Source organism: Neovison vison, chromosome 3 (genome assembly GCF_020171115.1).
Source record: "Neovison vison isolate M4711 chromosome 3, ASM_NN_V1, whole genome shotgun sequence".
NCBI classification, from domain to species: domain Eukaryota; kingdom Metazoa; phylum Chordata; class Mammalia; order Carnivora; family Mustelidae; genus Neogale; species Neogale vison.
This window is the reverse complement of record NC_058093.1, coordinates 144,839,110-144,857,499: the sequence shown is the minus strand read 5'-3', so window position 1 is coordinate 144,857,499 and position 18,390 is coordinate 144,839,110. Positions and strand designations below refer to the sequence as shown.

At 36.9% G+C, this 18,390-nt stretch overlaps 1 protein-coding gene across 1 annotated transcript in view; it reads left to right on the top strand.

Annotated features, from left to right (window-relative positions):
• DCC (DCC netrin 1 receptor) overlaps positions 1–18,390 on the top strand; it is a 1,152,813-nt gene that overhangs the window by 1,104,491 nt on the left and 29,932 nt on the right. The window contains exons 26-27 of the mRNA XM_044242950.1: positions 4,581–4,736; positions 14,396–14,608. Coding sequence (XP_044098885.1) covers positions 4,581–4,736; positions 14,396–14,608 — 369 coding nt within the window. The remainder of the gene's footprint in view (positions 1–4,580; positions 4,737–14,395; positions 14,609–18,390) is intronic.

Below are 18,390 nucleotides of genomic sequence, written 5' to 3'. Positions count from 1 at the left end.
AGTAAGGAGAGGTAGAATGAGAAATCATTTCAGTTAAATTCTTTTCACTTCAAAATTTTATCTTTACTCTAATTTTTCTACCTCTCCTCCTCAACACATCTCTCAACTCTGTCAAGTACCATGTTGAGAAATACCTACAGAGGGTTTTATTTCTTAAAATTGTAGCTTAAAAAAAAGTCTCTACTTTAGATTTCCTGTAGATTGTATTTAGTGTCCACATTTTTAAGAATGTTGTAAAAGCTTTCCAGTATCAATATGCCCTGTTCAAAGAGCTAACTAATTCGGTGAGGGAATTTCTACTTGAAAAATCTTTGTGCATCAGTGTGAGATATAAATTCAATTGTCAGCAAGCTGTGTCAGAGCAGATTTCTTGTCATATTTGACCACAGAGCAGAGATTTATTGAAAATTCTTGATGATATCGGTTTCTGAGTTGTTTTACATAAACATAGTGCAGTGAATGCTTTGAACTGTAATGTGAGGGAGAGAGAGAGAGAGAGAGAAAATGTGTTTGTGTGTGTGTGTGTGTGTTTCTGGCTCTCAACCCTGACATGTAGGAGAAAAATACCAAATGGCATTTCAGTACATAGTGTTGTATCCAGCTTACTTTAGAATGATGATTTCTGCAACAACCATCTTCTAAGTAGGTGTAGACTTCTGTGCCCTTTCAGAAATGAATCATGAATCAAAATACTTCAAAACCAATGCTTTGGAATACAGACTATTCTATTTCATGCTAGGGAACAGAACAATGGGAATTGTTGAGATCCAGAGACATACAATAGGTTTATTATTTTTAAAAGAACTTTTATTATTTGCAAGCCATTTGTACCCAGGTCAGTAGTGAAAATGCAAAAACTAGAAAGGAAAATTCCTTTCTTCCATAATGAAAGACTTGGAACTGCAATATAAATTTAGTCTCTTGGCTTCTCTGAGTTCTCTGATTTTATAGTCTGTGGCTTGCCAAATTATTTTATGTTTTTCTATTCAAGTTTATTCAACTCCAACTCCAAGAAGATATTTATGAAGTTATTTTTGCCTAAATGTATTATAAAATATTGGTTATATTCACATAATAATATTGATAAAGAAATGTGCACAATTTGTGGAGTGGATGCCTTCTATATCTAAGGGAAACTATCATTGTCACATTTATTTATGAGTAAAAATTGTCAACCCAGAGACAGCTTTACAATCTGGCAATCAACATTAATGACTATGCAACGATCCCATTTGATCAGTAAGATGGGTGAAATCATTAAATTGACTGCCTTGGGAGACGAGAATTTTAAGTTTCCTGAATATAGACATTATGTTATCATATGGCTCTTATTTACAAATGTATTCAAGTCCATTATTATTACTCTTATTACTATTATTACTAAAGTAACTGTACACCCCAGGAAACTAAATAATATATCAAACCACTTAAATAGTCTCCAGTGGGTTAAAATGACAGATCTCAAAATATTACTTCTAGAAAATCCTTCTTATTAACTCACTTGAAAAGTATAAAGTATCTCTAGCACTGTACTGTGAGAGATAGAAAGGCTACAAAATTATAACCTCTTTCTTTAAGAGATTTATAATCATTTTAGCTAAGATCTGGCTTGGGTCTCTGATTCTTTTTATAATTTTCCTTGTCATCTTTTTTTTCTTTTCCTTTTTTATGGAGTCTGTTCATGTGTTTATTTACCCACAATTTACTCTTGATAAAATATGTTTAAAAACATTGTGCTATATACCACTTATTTTCAAATTTTCCATCAACTCTTCCCAAAATACTTTAGAAAAGTTTGTAACACCTCAAGAATTTTTAATTTAACATTTAAAACACTTTGTTATAAATATCTGTGAAGGATGTAATTTCTTTAGTATACTACTCTTTTACATAAATCCAAATGCACGGAAATACCATAGCAATTTGATATCCACCATCATCCATTTACAAAATATATGCGGAAGCTTCTCTTTAACAGAGAAAAATTTGGAGTGCCTGGGTGGGCTCAGTTGTTAAGTGTCTGCCTCTGGCTCAGGTCGTGATCCCGGCATCCTGGGATCAAGCCCCACATTGGGCCCCCTGCTAATCCAGAAGTCTGCTTCCCCCCTCCTACTCCCTCTCTCTTGCTGTCTTTCCCTCTCTGTCAAATAAATAAAATCTTAAAAAAAAAAAAAAAAGTTGGTGGACTTTAAAAAAAACAGAAAAATGTACACGTTTCTCCTTGAACTGGTATCTACAATTTATTCTCCCAACAGAATAATACACAAATATAATCTGTCTTTATGTCTTTTATTGATCATCTACCTTATTTCTTAGCAATATTATATTTTAATAAGCTGAAATTATTTGTTTATTATTATAAACTTATGTGAGCATAAGTTTAGGTTTAACTGCTAAGGTTTTTTTCTTTAGGGTTAACATTACAATTAGTATTTCTGTACAATTATGTTTAAAGGAAGATTTTATTAGCATTCTATCACTTGATGACACAAATGAGGCTTTTTCTGCACAATTATTGGATACATTTGTGGATGAAGGTACTTTATGCATCAGTTCTATTCCAGTGTTTTATTCACCTAAACACTGAGAAATTTTGTTTGTATATATGTGTGGGTGAGTGTTACAACAATGAGAAATTTATAACACTCAGTGATTTGAACCTCCAAATTACATCCCAGAATCATACTGTGAACTCTCATCTGAAGTTATTTTTCATAATATTTCAACTCACTGGATATTGTCCTCCAGTTATGCTGGAAGTAAAAATTTTAGAAACTGCCTGACTTTCATAAGTGTTGGTTACTCAGTCAAGCTATTTGCTTTCTCATTTTTAAGAGGTTCATCTATAAGAAACTTCACCAAGATTTACAGAATAATTATAGAATACATCTGCAAATTTTTTCCATGAAGTACTTCATATAATACCATATATTATGACAGGATTGGAAACATTGAAGCATCACTTTCAATATGCTGTTACCAATATATTTTTTTGAAAAATGTTTTTATTCTCTTAAAATCTATATAGTTTGTATTCATTTCATGGAAAATGCCCATCATTTAACCTACTTAAAAGTTAGTCCTTATTTTGAAACCAATACTTTTTTTCAATTGTTCAATTCAGATAAACATGTTAACATATATTTCAAGGAGTATTATAAATACACTGAAAAATAAATTCCAGAATGCAATTTCAAAAGCTATTTTACTAGAAGCAGCCCTTTTGATTTGAAGTGTTTATGTTTAATGTAATGAATCTTTATTTTAAGTTAGAAAAAAATTTTTTAAATCTACATGTTGTTTCTAACTAATTTAAATAATGCAATATAATCCGTATCAATGATCATGAAATTACTTATGTAAGAGTAATATGATAAAAAGAAAGATTCTCCTGTGGTAAATGAGCATGCTCATGCATGTTAAACTCCAGTAATTGACATTACAGTGTAATTAAATAAAAATAATGCATATAATAGAACTAACTTTATTGATGTAATAGAAATATACTGCTGAAGATCATTCTAGTATCTAGTTTAAATTGTATTTTTTGTTAATAAGAAGTAGGGAATTCTAAACATTTTATGAGATGATGTAAGATGAAGAGTGACTGCAATCAGAATCAATATTTTATAATGTGACATAGTTTAATAGATATTGAGTAATGCTCAATACTCCTAGGAAATATTATGTAAGATATTGATCTGTGGGTTTAAGCCAGTACCACTGAAAACTGGTATTCCTAGACAACATTTAGTTATATTTAAATTAACGTGTCACTAAATTGTACTGTTTTGCTGTTCAAAGACATTTTCTTCCCATTTAAATAAAAATCTCAAATATGATTATTTAAATAAGAATCTTAAATATGATTATTGCTTTTTTTCTCTCCAGAATCTCTCTCAAAAGCATTACATTCTTTCATGGAAGTAATAGAAAATTCCTATTTCCATTGCTCACTTTACACAACATATTCATTTTCTAAACAACCCAACATATTCTAATGCCACAGTTCTTGCTTAGGAAAGAGAAAAAGGCAAAAAGAAAACAAAACAAAACAAAAGTCAGAGAGCCTTAATGGGGCTTTGCCGTGGCTCGATTCATTGTTTGAAACTGGGAAGTTTGAAATCTCAGGGTAATGCTCTCTGTAAGGGGCTGGAAGAGGCAGCTGTCTTTCTTAGAGTAAGAAAGGGACTGTGGAAAGAGAGGCAAGTAAGGGAACCTACATGATACTATGATGAGTATTTGTAGGTTTGAAGATGTGAAAATTTAGCCCTTTCCTTTTTTCTTTGTTAGGTGGCTACCTAAGAAAAATAATAATAGGGGCGCCTGGGTGGCTCAGTAGGTTAAGCCTCTGCCTTCTGCCTAGTTCATGATCTCAGAGTCCTGGGATTGAGCCCCACATCAGGCTCTCTGCTCAGCAGGGATCCTGCTTCTTCTCTCTGCCCACCTCTCTGCCTACTTGGGATCTCTGTCAAATAAATAAAATCTTTAAAAAAAAAAAAAAGAAAGAAAGAAAGAAAAAGAAAAAATAATAATAACAACACTTTTTTTTTTTTTTTTTTTTTTTTTTTTTTTGGCAGCTGTTGTGAGTGCCATCCCTGTGCCTACCCTGGAAAGTGCCCAGTACCCAGGAATCCTCCCGTCTCCCACGTGTGGATACCCGCACCCGCAGTTTACCCTCCGGCCCGTGCCATTCCCCACGCTGTCTGTGGACCGAGGTTTCGGAACAGGAAAAAGTCAGTGTAATGCCTTTTCTTTTCTTTTTACTAAGAAATGAATAATAACCAAGGACGTCTTGTTCAATGTATAGCATTTTGACATTCTCATTTACCTCTGCCCTGGGTCAAAATCAGAGGACTGATTCTCTGGGAGCCTTTCCACAGCACTTTCCATGGACAATATGGGAAGCTGTGGGGAAACAAAGGTTAACTGCGGGGAAACAAAGGTTAACAAAGGGAAACAAAGGTTCGTAAAGCAATGATGTGTTGGGTGCTTGACATTAATATGTTCTGTGAACTAGGAAATGACTAATCAAGTGACTGTTCTCCAACATATTCTTATGTGTCTGTTGGTTATATTTAAAGGTATCTCATTGATTCCTCATGGACCAATGCTTAAATGAATACTTTAGCCTTCTTAAATCTATTAAGCAAGATCTTTTGATTTTTTAATTAATAATTGTTGGAGAAGGAAAAAAATTTCCAAAGGAGTATTTCATTTGTTTTTGTATTATTATTTTTCTTATTTTAATGAGATAATAGTTGACATATAACATTGTGTAAATTTAAGATTTAGAATGTGTTGATTTGATACACTTACATATTACAGAATGGTTACCACCATAAAATTGGTTAATACCCCCCTCATGTTATATAAGTTCCATTTCTTTTTTGTGGTGAGGTTTTAAATGTACTTTCTTAGCAACTTTCAAGTATACAAAACAGTATTATTAGCTATAATCACTATGCTGCACATTAGATGCCCAGAACTTAATCACTTATAACTTGAAGTTTGTACTCTTTGACCAAGATCATTCTTTTTTTCTCTATCCCCCAGATCCTGGTAACCACAATTCTAGTTGCTATTTTTATGAGTTTGTCTTTTTAGTTTCTATATATAAGGGATCTCGTACAGTATCTGTCTTTCTTTTCCTGACTTATTTCACTTAGCATAATGCCCTCAAGGTCATCCATTTGTTGCAAACTGCAGGGTGTCCTTCTTTCTTATAGCTGAATAATACTCCATTTTGCATATATACCATATCTTCTTTATCTACATCCATTGATGGATGCTTAATTGTTTCCATACCTTGGCTATTCTGAATAATGCTACAGTAAGCATTGGAGTGTGTATATATCTTCAAGATCTCGTTTTTATTTCCTTTGGATATATATCCAGAACTGAGACTGCTGGATTATATAGTAGTTCTATTTAAAAAATTTTTTTTTAGGAAACTTCATACTCTTCTCCATAGTAGCTGTGCCATTTTACATTTTCAGCAACCGTGCACTCTTTTGTCCATGTCTCTCTTGTCTTTTTGATGAGAGCCATTCTAACAGGTATGAGGTGATATCCCATTGTGATTTTGATTTGCATTTCCCTGATAATTAGTAAGGTCAAATACCTTTTCCACATATTTGATGACCATTTATATGTCTTCTTTGGAAAATGTATATTCAGTTCTTCTACACATTTTAATCCAATTTTTTGCTATTGTATTGTGTGAATGTGTTACATTTTTAGAATGTGTTACATGTTAACCCTTTATCAGATATGCGGTTGGCAAATATTTCCTCCCATTCTGTAAACTGCTTTTCATTTTGTTGATAGTTCTCTTTTAGCTGTACAGAAGCTTTTTAATTTGATGTAATCCAATTAGTTTATATTTGCTTTTGTTGCTTTAGCTTTTTGTTGTCAAATCCAAAAAGTCATTGCTAAAACCCATGTCCAGGAGATTATGCCCTATGTTTTCTTCTAGGAGTTTTACAGTTTCGGGTCGGGTCTTACATTCAAGTCTTTAATCCATGTGAATTCATTTTGTGTATAGCATAAGAAATCCAGTTTCATTTTTTTTAAAGAGGCAATTCAGTCTTCTCAATGCCATTTATTAAAGAGACTATTTCCCCTGCCCCTGTATTTTCTTGGCTTCTGGGCATAAATTCATTGACCATGTATACATGGGTGTATCTCCAGGCTCTCCCATACTGTTTGACTATTATAGCATCTTAATATAGTGTGAAATCAGGAAATGTGATGCCTCCAGCTTGATCTTCTTTCTCAGTACTGGTTTGGCTATTTCAGGTCTTTTCTGGTTCCATACAAATTTTGAGATTGTTTGTTCTATTTCTGTGAAAAATGGCATTGGATTTTTGATAGGGATTGCATTGACTATGTAGATCACTTTGGGTAGTATAGAAATTTTAACAATATTAATTCTTTCAAACCATGAGCATGAAATATCTTTCCTTTTATTTATGTCTTCTTCAATTTCTTTCATCAAAGTCTTACAGTTTTCAGTGTAAAGATCTTTTACCTCCTTGATTAAATTTATTCCTAAATGTTTTGTTCTTTTTGACACTGTTGAAAATGAGATTGTTTTCTTAATTTCTCTTTCTGATAGTTCAGTGGTAGCATATATGAATGTAACTGATTTTTGTGTATCAATTTTATATCCTGAAAGTACTATTTCATTTGGTTTAAGGAAAGTAAGTATGGAGAGAGACTCCCAATCTATTATATACACCCTGGTGGTTTCTCTTATGCCATTTGACTTTTTTTTTCCTTCAAGAACAGCATTTTAAAATTGATTTTATGGCTTTCTTCTCTTAGTTAGGAACAGGTGAGTCAGCAGCTCATGTGAGATAGGATGTTTTGTAATAGATAAGACGGTAACAACAATAAAATATATTTGTGAGGTAAGCTATATTTTTTTCTAACCTAACAGGAACAGCTCTAAGAAATCATAAATCGTCTAGATGTAGCAAGGTTAGAATTAAAAGGCATCAAAAATCTGCCAAAAGAGAATTAGATTTATTTTCCCTTTTCTCACTGCACGTCATGTCTACAGAATAGAGTTGTGTGCAGAAACTCAGGAAAAATGGTTTCCCAAACCATACTGAAGAGAATTAAATGAGAAAGATATGGGAAGTCCAAAAAGAAAAATTTCCAAATCCCAGGACAGCTAGGAAGGTGATTCCAGTCAAAGAATTCAGAACCACTAGTCCCTTCTTTAGCTTCTGAAACAAAACTAGCAGAAAATAAATGATTATAGTTTTTGTTTAGTTTCTCCCTCATCGAATCACCGTCTACTATTTTCTTTTGATTTCATCTATATCCTCTGACTTTAGAAGTGTGAGAAGAATGTGTAGAATGACCTTTATCTGTTCACTACACAAGACCAAGTCAAGCCAAAGTTCACTGTTTTTTTAAGGAAATTAACCATTTTATTTTATTCTTGGGGTATTCCTGTCATCTCTTTTTCTCATTTAAAGGCATAGTTTCCTTCTGAGAACTCAGCATCCCATTTACTCTTTTCTTTTTCTCTTGATTCAGTGCAACGTGGAAAACCATCTCATTGAATCCCAGTCATAATCATTCCAGAAGTTAAATTTCAATGAAAAAGAATATAATAAATGAGTTAACATATTTTTTTTTCCTTTCCCCATTGGCCAAAATCAGTTATATGGAGAAGCTCAGTACCAAGGGAAGTATATATTCCACCCAAAATGAACTAGAGAATTTGCAGGGGAAGGGAGGGAAGGGTGAGTTGTGAGCAAATAATACAGTTTGTCACAGATTACCATTCACCATCAGGATGGTCTGGGTCACTGTTTCTCATCTCAGAGTCTATGCACAGTCTTCTACCATGGATGTAGTTGTTTCTTAGGCTGCCATCACAAGGTACCATAAACTAGGTGGTTTAAATGATAGAAATTTATTCTCTCACAGTTCTGGAGGCTAGAACTCCAAAATCAAGGTGTTGTCAGGGTTATGTTCCCCCCAGAGTCTCCAGTGGTGGATTTATCTTTGCCTCTTCCAGCTTCTGGTATTCCCAGACATCCCTTGGCTGTGGCAGCATAACTCCAGTATCTGCCTCCTTCACATGGCTGTCCTCCCTTTGCCTGAAGAGGTCTTAGAGACCCAGACCTCCAAGGATATATTTGGGGGCCAGAGAGCAAAGTTTTGGGGTTTCTGTTTGTTTGTTTTTTTAATTCATGAAAAAGAGAGAGTGAGAGAGAGAGAGAGAGCCAGAGGCAAAGGAAGAAGCAGGCTCCCCACTTCTGCATTGGGACCCCAATACAGGGCTCGATCCCAGGGGCCTGGGATCATGACCTGAGCTGAATACAGATGTTAAACCAGCTGAGCCACCCAGGTGCCCAGGGAGCAAACTTTTATGAAGAGAACTGGTCTCCCAAAAAGATATATTGAAGTTTTAACCTCCAATACCTGTGAATGCGACCTTATTTAGAAAGAGGATCTTTTCATATGTCACCAAGTTAAGGTGAGCTCGTGCTGAGTTAGTGTGGGTCCTAATCCCATATGCCTTGTGTCCTTAGAAGAGAAGAGACACACAGGGAGAAGATAGCCATGTGACGACAGAGGCAGAAGCTGGACTGATGCATGCAAAAGCCAAAGAACAATAAATGAACTAAGTTAAAATGTGTTTTTATTTGTGGGTAAATACTGCCGATTTGTTTATGTTTGTGGTTAGAGTCTCATGTACCGCTCTTGTGCAGAACTTTGATAGAGCAGGCTGTGTATATGTGGGGACAGAGCGTATACTGGAAATCTCTCTACCTTTCACTCAGTTTTATAGTGAACCTAAAACAGCTTTGGTAGAAATGAATAAATGTGTGAATGAATAAGTAAAGATATAAATGAATAAAAGAAAAAGTTGGTCTCTTTAGTAATTTTTAAAACTTTTGTTAACTTATTTAAAAGTAAGGATTATTAAATAAGAGTAGATATAGAACTATAATCCATAATGTAAACATAAAATATATAATGCAATTATTATATAAAGTTATATAAATAAAGGATCCCTAAAGAGGGCTTAGCTTGGGTGCCTGGGTGGCTCAATTGGTTAAGCAGCTACCTTCCACTCAGATGATGATCCCAGGATCCTGGGATCGAGTCCCACATTAGGCTCCATGCTCAGCAGGGAGTCTGCTTCTCCCTCTCCCTCTGCCTGTTGCTCCCCTTGCTTGTGTGCGCTCTCTCTCTCTGTCCAATAAATAAATGAAATCTTTTTAAAAAGAGAGCTTAGCTTAATTTTTGAACTTGATATAAAATCATAAGACATAATTTTATATCCCAGCCAAAACTTCACATATTTTTAAATATATATATTCATTCATGCATCAGGTAATTTTTTAGCAAAAGGAATGTACAGTGTGAAAGAAATAGAGACGAATATGTGCTTCCATGTGATAGCTTAGGAAAGGAAAAGAAATAAGTACCCTCTCTTCTAGGAAACCAAATATTCTCTAAATCACTGTCAGAACCATTTAACTTCCAGCCATTCAGTATTGGTTTCTAAATGCCTTAGAGACCACTAAACATCCCTGTTCCTTCTCAAGCGAAAACATTTCATGACTCTGGCTGGAGATGTCTTATTAGTCACCTTGAGAAACAACAAAAGTCACACACAGGAAAAGAAAAAATTGTGCCAAGTGTGGAGGCTCTCCTTCCTCCAAAGTTATCTGAAAGACCTTTGAGCTGCCCAAGAATCACTAAATGAATCACATAAACTCTGCTTCGAGAGAGCTGTTCCTTTCTGAAAGTCGCAAATAAAGCTGAACTTCTCTCCTACCAAAAGAAAAAGAAAGTTGTAGGAGATCATATATTTGCATTACACATTTGGTTATCCACTGATAAAGACTTATATAATTCTGGTGGACAGAAACCTCCTTGTTCTACTAACAAACCATAGTTCTGGTCTTAGCTTCAGTAGTTCAATAAGTCTTGTTCCTGGGGAACAAGAAACAGTGCCATATTTTGAAAACTTCAACCAATAGATAGTCTTGAGGCCCCATTTCTACAAGTCATTATAAACTTGGTGCCCCCATTTTCTCATCCTTGAAACAGGCAGATACCAGAGATTAGACAATTTTTTAATCATTCCTTTCAGTGTGGGTGTTGCCTTAGTGAGAAGGCTGGTCAACCTCACCCATGTTATTTTTCTGTCCCAACTCTCCCCCTGATCGGAAATCAAATAAGAATGAGACTTAACCTAGATAGAATCATGGGCATAGTTGAGTTTATAAATTTCTCTATAGGGACTATGCAAAAATTCACACTGTCAGGAACTGGGATTACTCAGGAATATTGTGAAGTTTTTGTTCGGAGATTAATGAGTGAATTGGGTTCCTTAAGTGTTCATGTCTCAAAGTCTTTGTGTAGAGTTACTGGCATGCTCTATTTCTTTCAAATACTACAATTTGAGATAGAAGAAAAATGCCCATTTTCATTTTTGCAATATTTTTGCCAGTCATTCTGTAGCAATTATTTATGTGTTGACATTAATTATTATAAAGCACCTTGAAATTCAACCCTGCTGTGTAATTGTATGCTATTTGTACAATGGAGTTCCACCATTTCATCATTTGAAAACGAGTGCCTTGCCAGCACTTCCTTGATTCTCCCTTTATTTTCTGAATTGCAGGAAGGCTGTGCTTCATGGGCAAAGGGAGGTTTTCTTTGCTTTCCAAGCTCTGAAATACCATGTCATGAGCCAATTCGCTTCATGTAGGTGTCCTGATGCTGGCAACTGAACTGGCCAAAGGACTCATCTGACACAAGGGCTTTGCTCCAGGGGAGCCATGGCTATCGCATTTAAGAGGTTTGATTCCCTCAAATGTCAGCCAGTTCTGAAAAGCATTTCTTTTGCTCCACATAAAATATAAGAATTATGAATTGACTACAGAAAATCTGTACCTTGCCCATTGTATTAGATATTAAGCAGACTTCATTTTCAACAAAATAGAACTAGTTCCTTACAGATTAGTGATGCGTTCAGTCTCCCATTCCCACTTAGCACATTCAATTAGGCACTTTCCTTTCCACTATGTGTGGTACTAAAGATTGATTTTGCCAATGAGCTGGTCCATCTGTGTGGAGCTACCATTATTCAAATGTGTTCCCAGTGGGAATCATCGTGACCACCTGAAGACCTAGGGATGGAGGACTGGGCATGTGGAGAATTTGTGTCTTTAGAGATGCTAGTGAGCGATGCCATTAAAGAGAATCAGAATGGGAGTGACCCCCAAACATTTCATGATGTCATCAAAATTTCTCTGAAGCCTGAGGTTTTTGAGAAACTAAATTTTATTTTTTGTGTGTGAGAAACTAAATTTTAGAAAACTAAAAAAGTGCATGTCAATTTTGTTAAGTCTAATGTCAATAATATTTTAACATAAATATTTTTCATTTCAAAAATGTAGAAGAAATAGAATATGAAAATATGAAGGAATGAATAAAGAAGAACACAAAATATATCATTATTTCTTTAATGGCTAAAGCAGTTTCTAAAATTTGATATGGATGTATTACAATCCATCTTCAATACAGTTACTTAGGGCAGATTTCTATGGAAATTGTGAAATTTCTTTCCCTGGAAAGATATTCTTAATATGGTAGTATGAACCTGTAATAAAAACTAACCCATTGGTAATGAAGAGGGACCCAGATATAGGTTCCTACAACCTCTTCTCTCTGAGCTAGAGCTAAGAAATACTGTTATTTGGATATTGACCATTGGTCATTTTCTCCCTTAGATTAAATATGAGTCCAGAGTAAAACTGGTATAATTTTCTTTGCCTGTAACACTATATTTTCAACCATCTAATTTATGTAGTCTTTAAAGTTTTTATTTGTTTGTTTGTTTGTTTGTAATCTCTACACCCAATGTGGGGCTCAGACTCAATGACCCTGAGATCAAGAGTCACATCCTCTTCCAACTAAGCCAGCCAGGTGCCCCTAAGAATATTAAGGAGAGAGAAACAAGTGTTCTTGTATTCAATCAAGACTGCATAATTTGAAATTTTTTCTTTTTTCTCTTCTTCTTCTTTTTTTTTTTTTTTAAGATTTTATTTTTGAGTAATCTCAATGCCTAGTGTGGAGCTTAAATTCACAATCCTGAGATTAAGAGTCCTTGCAGCCCCACCATTTTTTTTTTAAAGAGTTATTTTATTTAAGATTTTATTTAGTTAGTTACTTGACAGGGAGTGAGCATAAGTAGTCAGAGTAGCAAGTAGAGGAAGAGGGAGAAGCAGTCTCTCCACTGAGCAGGGAGCCCAGTGTGGGGCTCCATCCCAGGACCCTGGGATCATGACCTGAGCTGAAGACAGACACTTACCCAACTGAGCCATCCAGGTGCCCCAACAGTCCCACCATTTAACCTTGATATTTTGCATGCATGTGCCCCTCCCCTCCATGATAGGACTTCCTAGCTTAGAGACAGGAAACTCCTCTTGCCAGAGTTCTATCAGTTTGCTGTCTTGATTACATTTTCTTTGAAGAAATCTTTTATCAAGTCTTTGCCTGTTTACTAGCTCTGGTTGCTAGGTGGCCATATCCTATCCTCATCCAACCCTATGTATCCCCTGCCTCTGTCTTTGATTAGGGTAAGTCCGGAGGCTTCTCAATGACCCAGAGGATCTCTAGCCCTTTCTGAATATAGAAAAAATGAGACTTAATATCAAACACCCTCTGAAGGCACATTTCATTCCTGCATATCTTTAATATAATGTCTTGATCTTTGGTGACTTGAATCTCTACTCTCTTCAGCATTATCATTTTTTTTCTGGCTCTGCTGCCGTTTGCTGACCTTACGGAGCCTTCCTTCCAGAGAATTGTCTCAAAATTATCTCACAAACTAATTATGTCAAAATAGTTCCTGGTTAAAAATTCTCTTCCAAAAGTGAGATATGCTGTCTTCTGTCACTGCATTTTTTCCCACTTACTCAGTGGAACTTTCTTTAAAAGTAAATCATCAGAAATATCTTATTTCATCAACACTTCGACCTCCAAAGCAGCTCTTTGCATTTACAGTTTCACCTGGACCTGTTGATTTTGAATACGGAGGATAAAAGGCAAGTCACGGTGTTCTTGTCATAAGAAACTGCCTTGCCCATATTTTAGTCCCACTGAACTGTGTTCTCTGGAGAAAAGGTTTTTTTCTGTGCACGGAGCTGTCCAAATGCCCCAAAGGCGATCACAAACGACTGTGGGAAACCTCTTCAACTACAGTAATCTGACTGAAAATTACACGGTTTGCTCCAAAGAGGAAAAATTACAATTCTGCATTCAGGGAGCTTGTTCCAGCAAAGTCATCTCTCATATAACTTCTGAGCTGGATGTGCTTCTTTTTTGCTATGGAAGACAATGATTGTGGCTATTATTTGTATCATTTTATTAGCAATGTCTTGAACACCTGGTAGCTCTGATTTGTTTGACAGTTGACATGGCATGTTTAAATCGCAGAAAAAATTGGCATATTGGCTGGTAGATAATAATGCAGCTGTAGCTGGGTTTGGGATATTGAATTTCGCTGGCATTGCTACTTATGAAAGGAGAAATAACTCTTTTTTTCTTGCTTCATCACTTATGATTACAGGGCCCTGCCAGTTCGGGCAATAGAGTCAATGCTGTCTATATATTTTACTATTCTTCCTGCGAGAGGGATCCCTGTGTTGCTGGATCTAGTTCCACTGTTTAAAGAGGATGTGCTATTATATCCCAGAAATGTATGAAGGAAGAGGAAGGAATGTTCATAACTTGAAGAAGAGATTGATCAGATCCTGACATGTTTCTCTAAATGGAGACGCTGCAGCTGGCTTAGGGAAAGCAAGCTTTGTTCTGGAGTAATGAATGTCTTTTCTTGTCTCCATTGCAGCAGTGAGTGAAGGACCAGCCAGTCAACAGCCCCCCCTGCTGCCCCCAGCACAGCCTGAGCACCCCAGCACTGAGGAGGCACCAAGCAGAACCATCCCCACGGCCTGTGTTCGACCAACCCACCCACTCCGCAGCTTTGCTAACCCTTTGCTACCTCCACCAATGAGTGCAATAGAACCGAAAGTCCCTTACACGCCACTCTTGTCTCAGCCAGGTAAATGCCTGTTTGTTCACATTTGAAATAGTTGTTTTCCTCTGTGCCTCTCCTTAAGTGTATGAGGGTTCTGGAGAAGACGGGATGCAAAAATCTGTTCACCATTGAGGTTCGTAGGGCAGCTTGTAAGTATCTGCTTTGGCAAGCAACTGGCTGGTTATAGGTGCCTTTCATTCCTTTGGAAAGCCATTCGTGGATCCTGAACACTGCTGGAAACATTCCTGGTTCTTCAGTGGGCCACATGGATCTTAGAATTTAAGGCTAGGCACCAAGACTAGACGAAGAGGTACAAAAGCCTGAAAAAAACACTCTTCAGAGGTATGCATGTAAACCCATAATTCCGCTTTGTAGCCTTTCAATTGTCCTCTTCCAGAGGTTCTTATTTCCAAGTTCCAGGGCCAGAAAGGAGAAAAATGCAACTTCTTAATTTTAGAAATGACAAAACAAAAACTTGGTTAGGAAGTAATATCTCTATGGTAACTCTGATAGCCTGACTTATGAGAAATACATATTCCGTCATTCAGATGATCATAATAGAGTTCTCATTTATATTAGGTCTTCCTCCACAGTTTCTGGGTACTCTGGAGCTCACATCTTCAAGCCCTTAGAATTTCCTTGGTGATAAGTGGATAAAGGAATCCTTAGTTATGTTAATGAATGTGACTTTTTGTGGGTTTTGTTTGTTTGTTTGTTTTCTTGCTTGCTTATGAACATGAACTTTGGTCAACCCCCTCAAGGGTGGGGGCTGGTTGCTGTGAAGACCAACCATGACTAGAGAGTTGGAGCTTTCAGTCTCACTCCCAACCTCCAGCGAGGGGAGAAGGGGAGGTGGAATCTGCCAAGGACCAATGACTTAGTCAAGCATGGCTATGCAACAAAGTTCCATAAAAATCTCAGAGGACAGGGTTTGGAAAGCCTCCAGGTCGGTTTACATATGGAGATTTGGGGAGAATGATGGGACTAGAGAAGGGGATGGAAACTCCATGCTCTTTCTCCGGACCTCGCTCTATGCGTCTCTTCATCTGGCTGTTGATTCATATCCTTTATCATACCCTTGAATAAATCGGTAAACATGTTTTCCTGAGTTCTGTGAGCTGCTCTAGCAAATGCATTGAACTCAAGGTGTGTGGGGCAGGGGGAGGGGGTTGGTCCTTGGAACCACCAGTCTGTAGCTAGTACGTCAGAAGCAGAGGTAGCAGCCTGGAGCATGTGAGTAGCATTCTCTGAAGTCAGGGGTGGGAGGCAGTTTTGTATGGCCGAATGCTTAACCTGTGGAATCTGTTACTATTTCCAGGTCGATCATGTCAGAATTGAGTTGAATTCTGAGACACCCTGCTGGTGTCTGACAATTGGTGGCTATTGGTGGGGAAACCTCCTCCCCGCGACATTGGAATTAGGAACGCTAGCCTTAAAGAATGCCTTTCTAAGAAGATCAGTTGGCAGAGATGAGAACCAGAGTTCCCTCTTCCCAATGCAGTGTTCATTTGATTGCCTCAATTGGTATCCAGTGGCACTAATCCAGAGTTCCTCTTTGTTTCTGTTAGGGATTAGGGGGCAGAGGGAGAGCAGAGAGGGGGGAAAGGAAGAGGAAGGAGAAGGAAGAGAAGGCAAAGAAGAAAGAGGAAAAGCCAAGGATAGGATAAAAGATAGAACAATAGATAAGGAGATACATAAAGAACGACCTAGTGCTTAAAATTATTTGAAGGATTAGAATAATTCTTAACAGCGCCAAATTATCAAGCACAAGATAGCAAAGTTCAGTGGTCCCAAGTAAGTAGAGGTGCATAGACACAACTGGATTGGCAATTCGGCAAATATATGTAAGTTTCTGTTATTCAGATCCATACCCACAGCAGCTGTAGTCACCGAAATAATTTATAAGACTCATGACGACTGCAAAAGCTAGAAAAGCCACAATTGCAATTATGAATATTATCTAATTTAAAGAACGTTCCTTGTTCCCGGTACCATATTAAGTAATTTGTGTTAATGCTCTCTGGCGTTCTGCCTTTGCTGTGGTGTGTGGTATGGAAGCTCAGCTACCAGCTAACCCGGGGAGGCAGGATGGAGCACAGGGATGTGGGATTCCCGTCCTTGGGATGTATGAAGATCCTCTCTGACACATGGCTGCCATGACTTTGTTTCACAGGAAATAGCTCTCCTAACCCAAAAGAAGCCCACACTAGGATTTAAAAGAGATCTATATTGCCCAAACCCCTCTCCCCATCCGCCACATCTATACACTCCACTCACATTATGGGCAGAGTCTACTACTTTATAGTGCCCTAAAACTATGAGGTCTTTGCTAATCGAGACAAGGACAGTAGGAAGCAAGAGGATTCATTTAATGAAATTCCTGTGTCCCGATCTCACTGCCTGGTGATTTCTGGTTGCACTGTTTCCCACTGCAGTACCAACCAAAAGAACAGACCTCAGAAGTAACTGGTATTCAACCTTTTGTTGAACTTGAGTTATATGCCTGGCATGCTTCTGCAGACTTGTAACACTACATTTGATCCTCAGAGCGACTTTGCTACCTTCTTAACCCTAGTTCATGGCTACCAGAATGGTGACTCAGTTAATTTAAGTAATATAGTTAAGTCTGCACAACTACTGAGGGATGTATCTGTTCCTATTCTTTTTGGCTATAGCACAGGTTCTGAGGTTTGATGAACTCAATTGCACCTGTTATTTGTGTCTAACTTATTTAGTGACCAAAACAAAGATAATTTATTTAAAAACTTATTACCTCAAATCATTCAAAAACTGATAAAAAGAAAAATGAGAAACATGTGTAGTAATTTTGAGTTGAGGAATACCTTTTCCTCACAAGCCTTCCTCACTCACATTTTAAATGAGGAAAGGTAAGAGGTTTAACTATTTTATGTGGAAGAACACCAGTTTCATAATACCAAAAAACTAGGTGCCAAAGCACTTTACTACTGTTAGCTACTCTCTTTAGTTGGGAGTAAAAATTAACTATGTTATCACATTGAGAAAAAAAAGATGAAAATAAAATTGTGAAGTCACTTTTTTTTTTTAAATTTAAAGATTTTATTTATTTATTTGACAGACAGAGATCACAAGTAGGCAGAGAGGCAGGCAGTGAGACAGGAGGAAGCAGGCTCCCTGCTGAGCAGAGAGCCCGATGCGGGGCTCAATCCTAGGACCCTGGGATCATGACCTGAGCCGAAGGCAGAGGCTTTAACCCACTGAGCCACCAGGCGCCCCTGTGAAGTCACTTTTAAAAGAAATTTTACCAGGGCAGAAATATTTACCTTGGAACACACGCTTCGAAATCAACCCATGCTCCAGAGAACTGTGGTAACAAAGAACCCTCATTTGAGAAAGAACATCTGACAATAGACAGAACAAAGCCCTGGCATTGTTATTTACTACTCATTGTTTTCTTCCAGTTATAATAATAGGAAAGCGACGTTAAACAAAGTCTGACACAATGTAGCATAACTAAGCTTATGATGTCTTTAAAAGATGGGAAATAGAGTCCTTTCTGCTGCCTCTACACCTGTTCTCTCAAAAAATAAGCACATTTGAAGAACCATTCTTTGCTCTAATGCCATGTGGGCAAGATCTCATTTTCTTTTATCTCCACTGTACACTTAAGGGCCTTCTTTTTATTAACTATCTATCTAGTTTTAACGATTATTCTTGTTTTTATTTAAACTGTTTCTTAAAAATTCTCTCTTTTTTTATGTTTTCCAGTATCTCTGGGTTTGGGGAGGATTATACGTTTTTCATGGTTCTCCTTTAAATGCCATCTT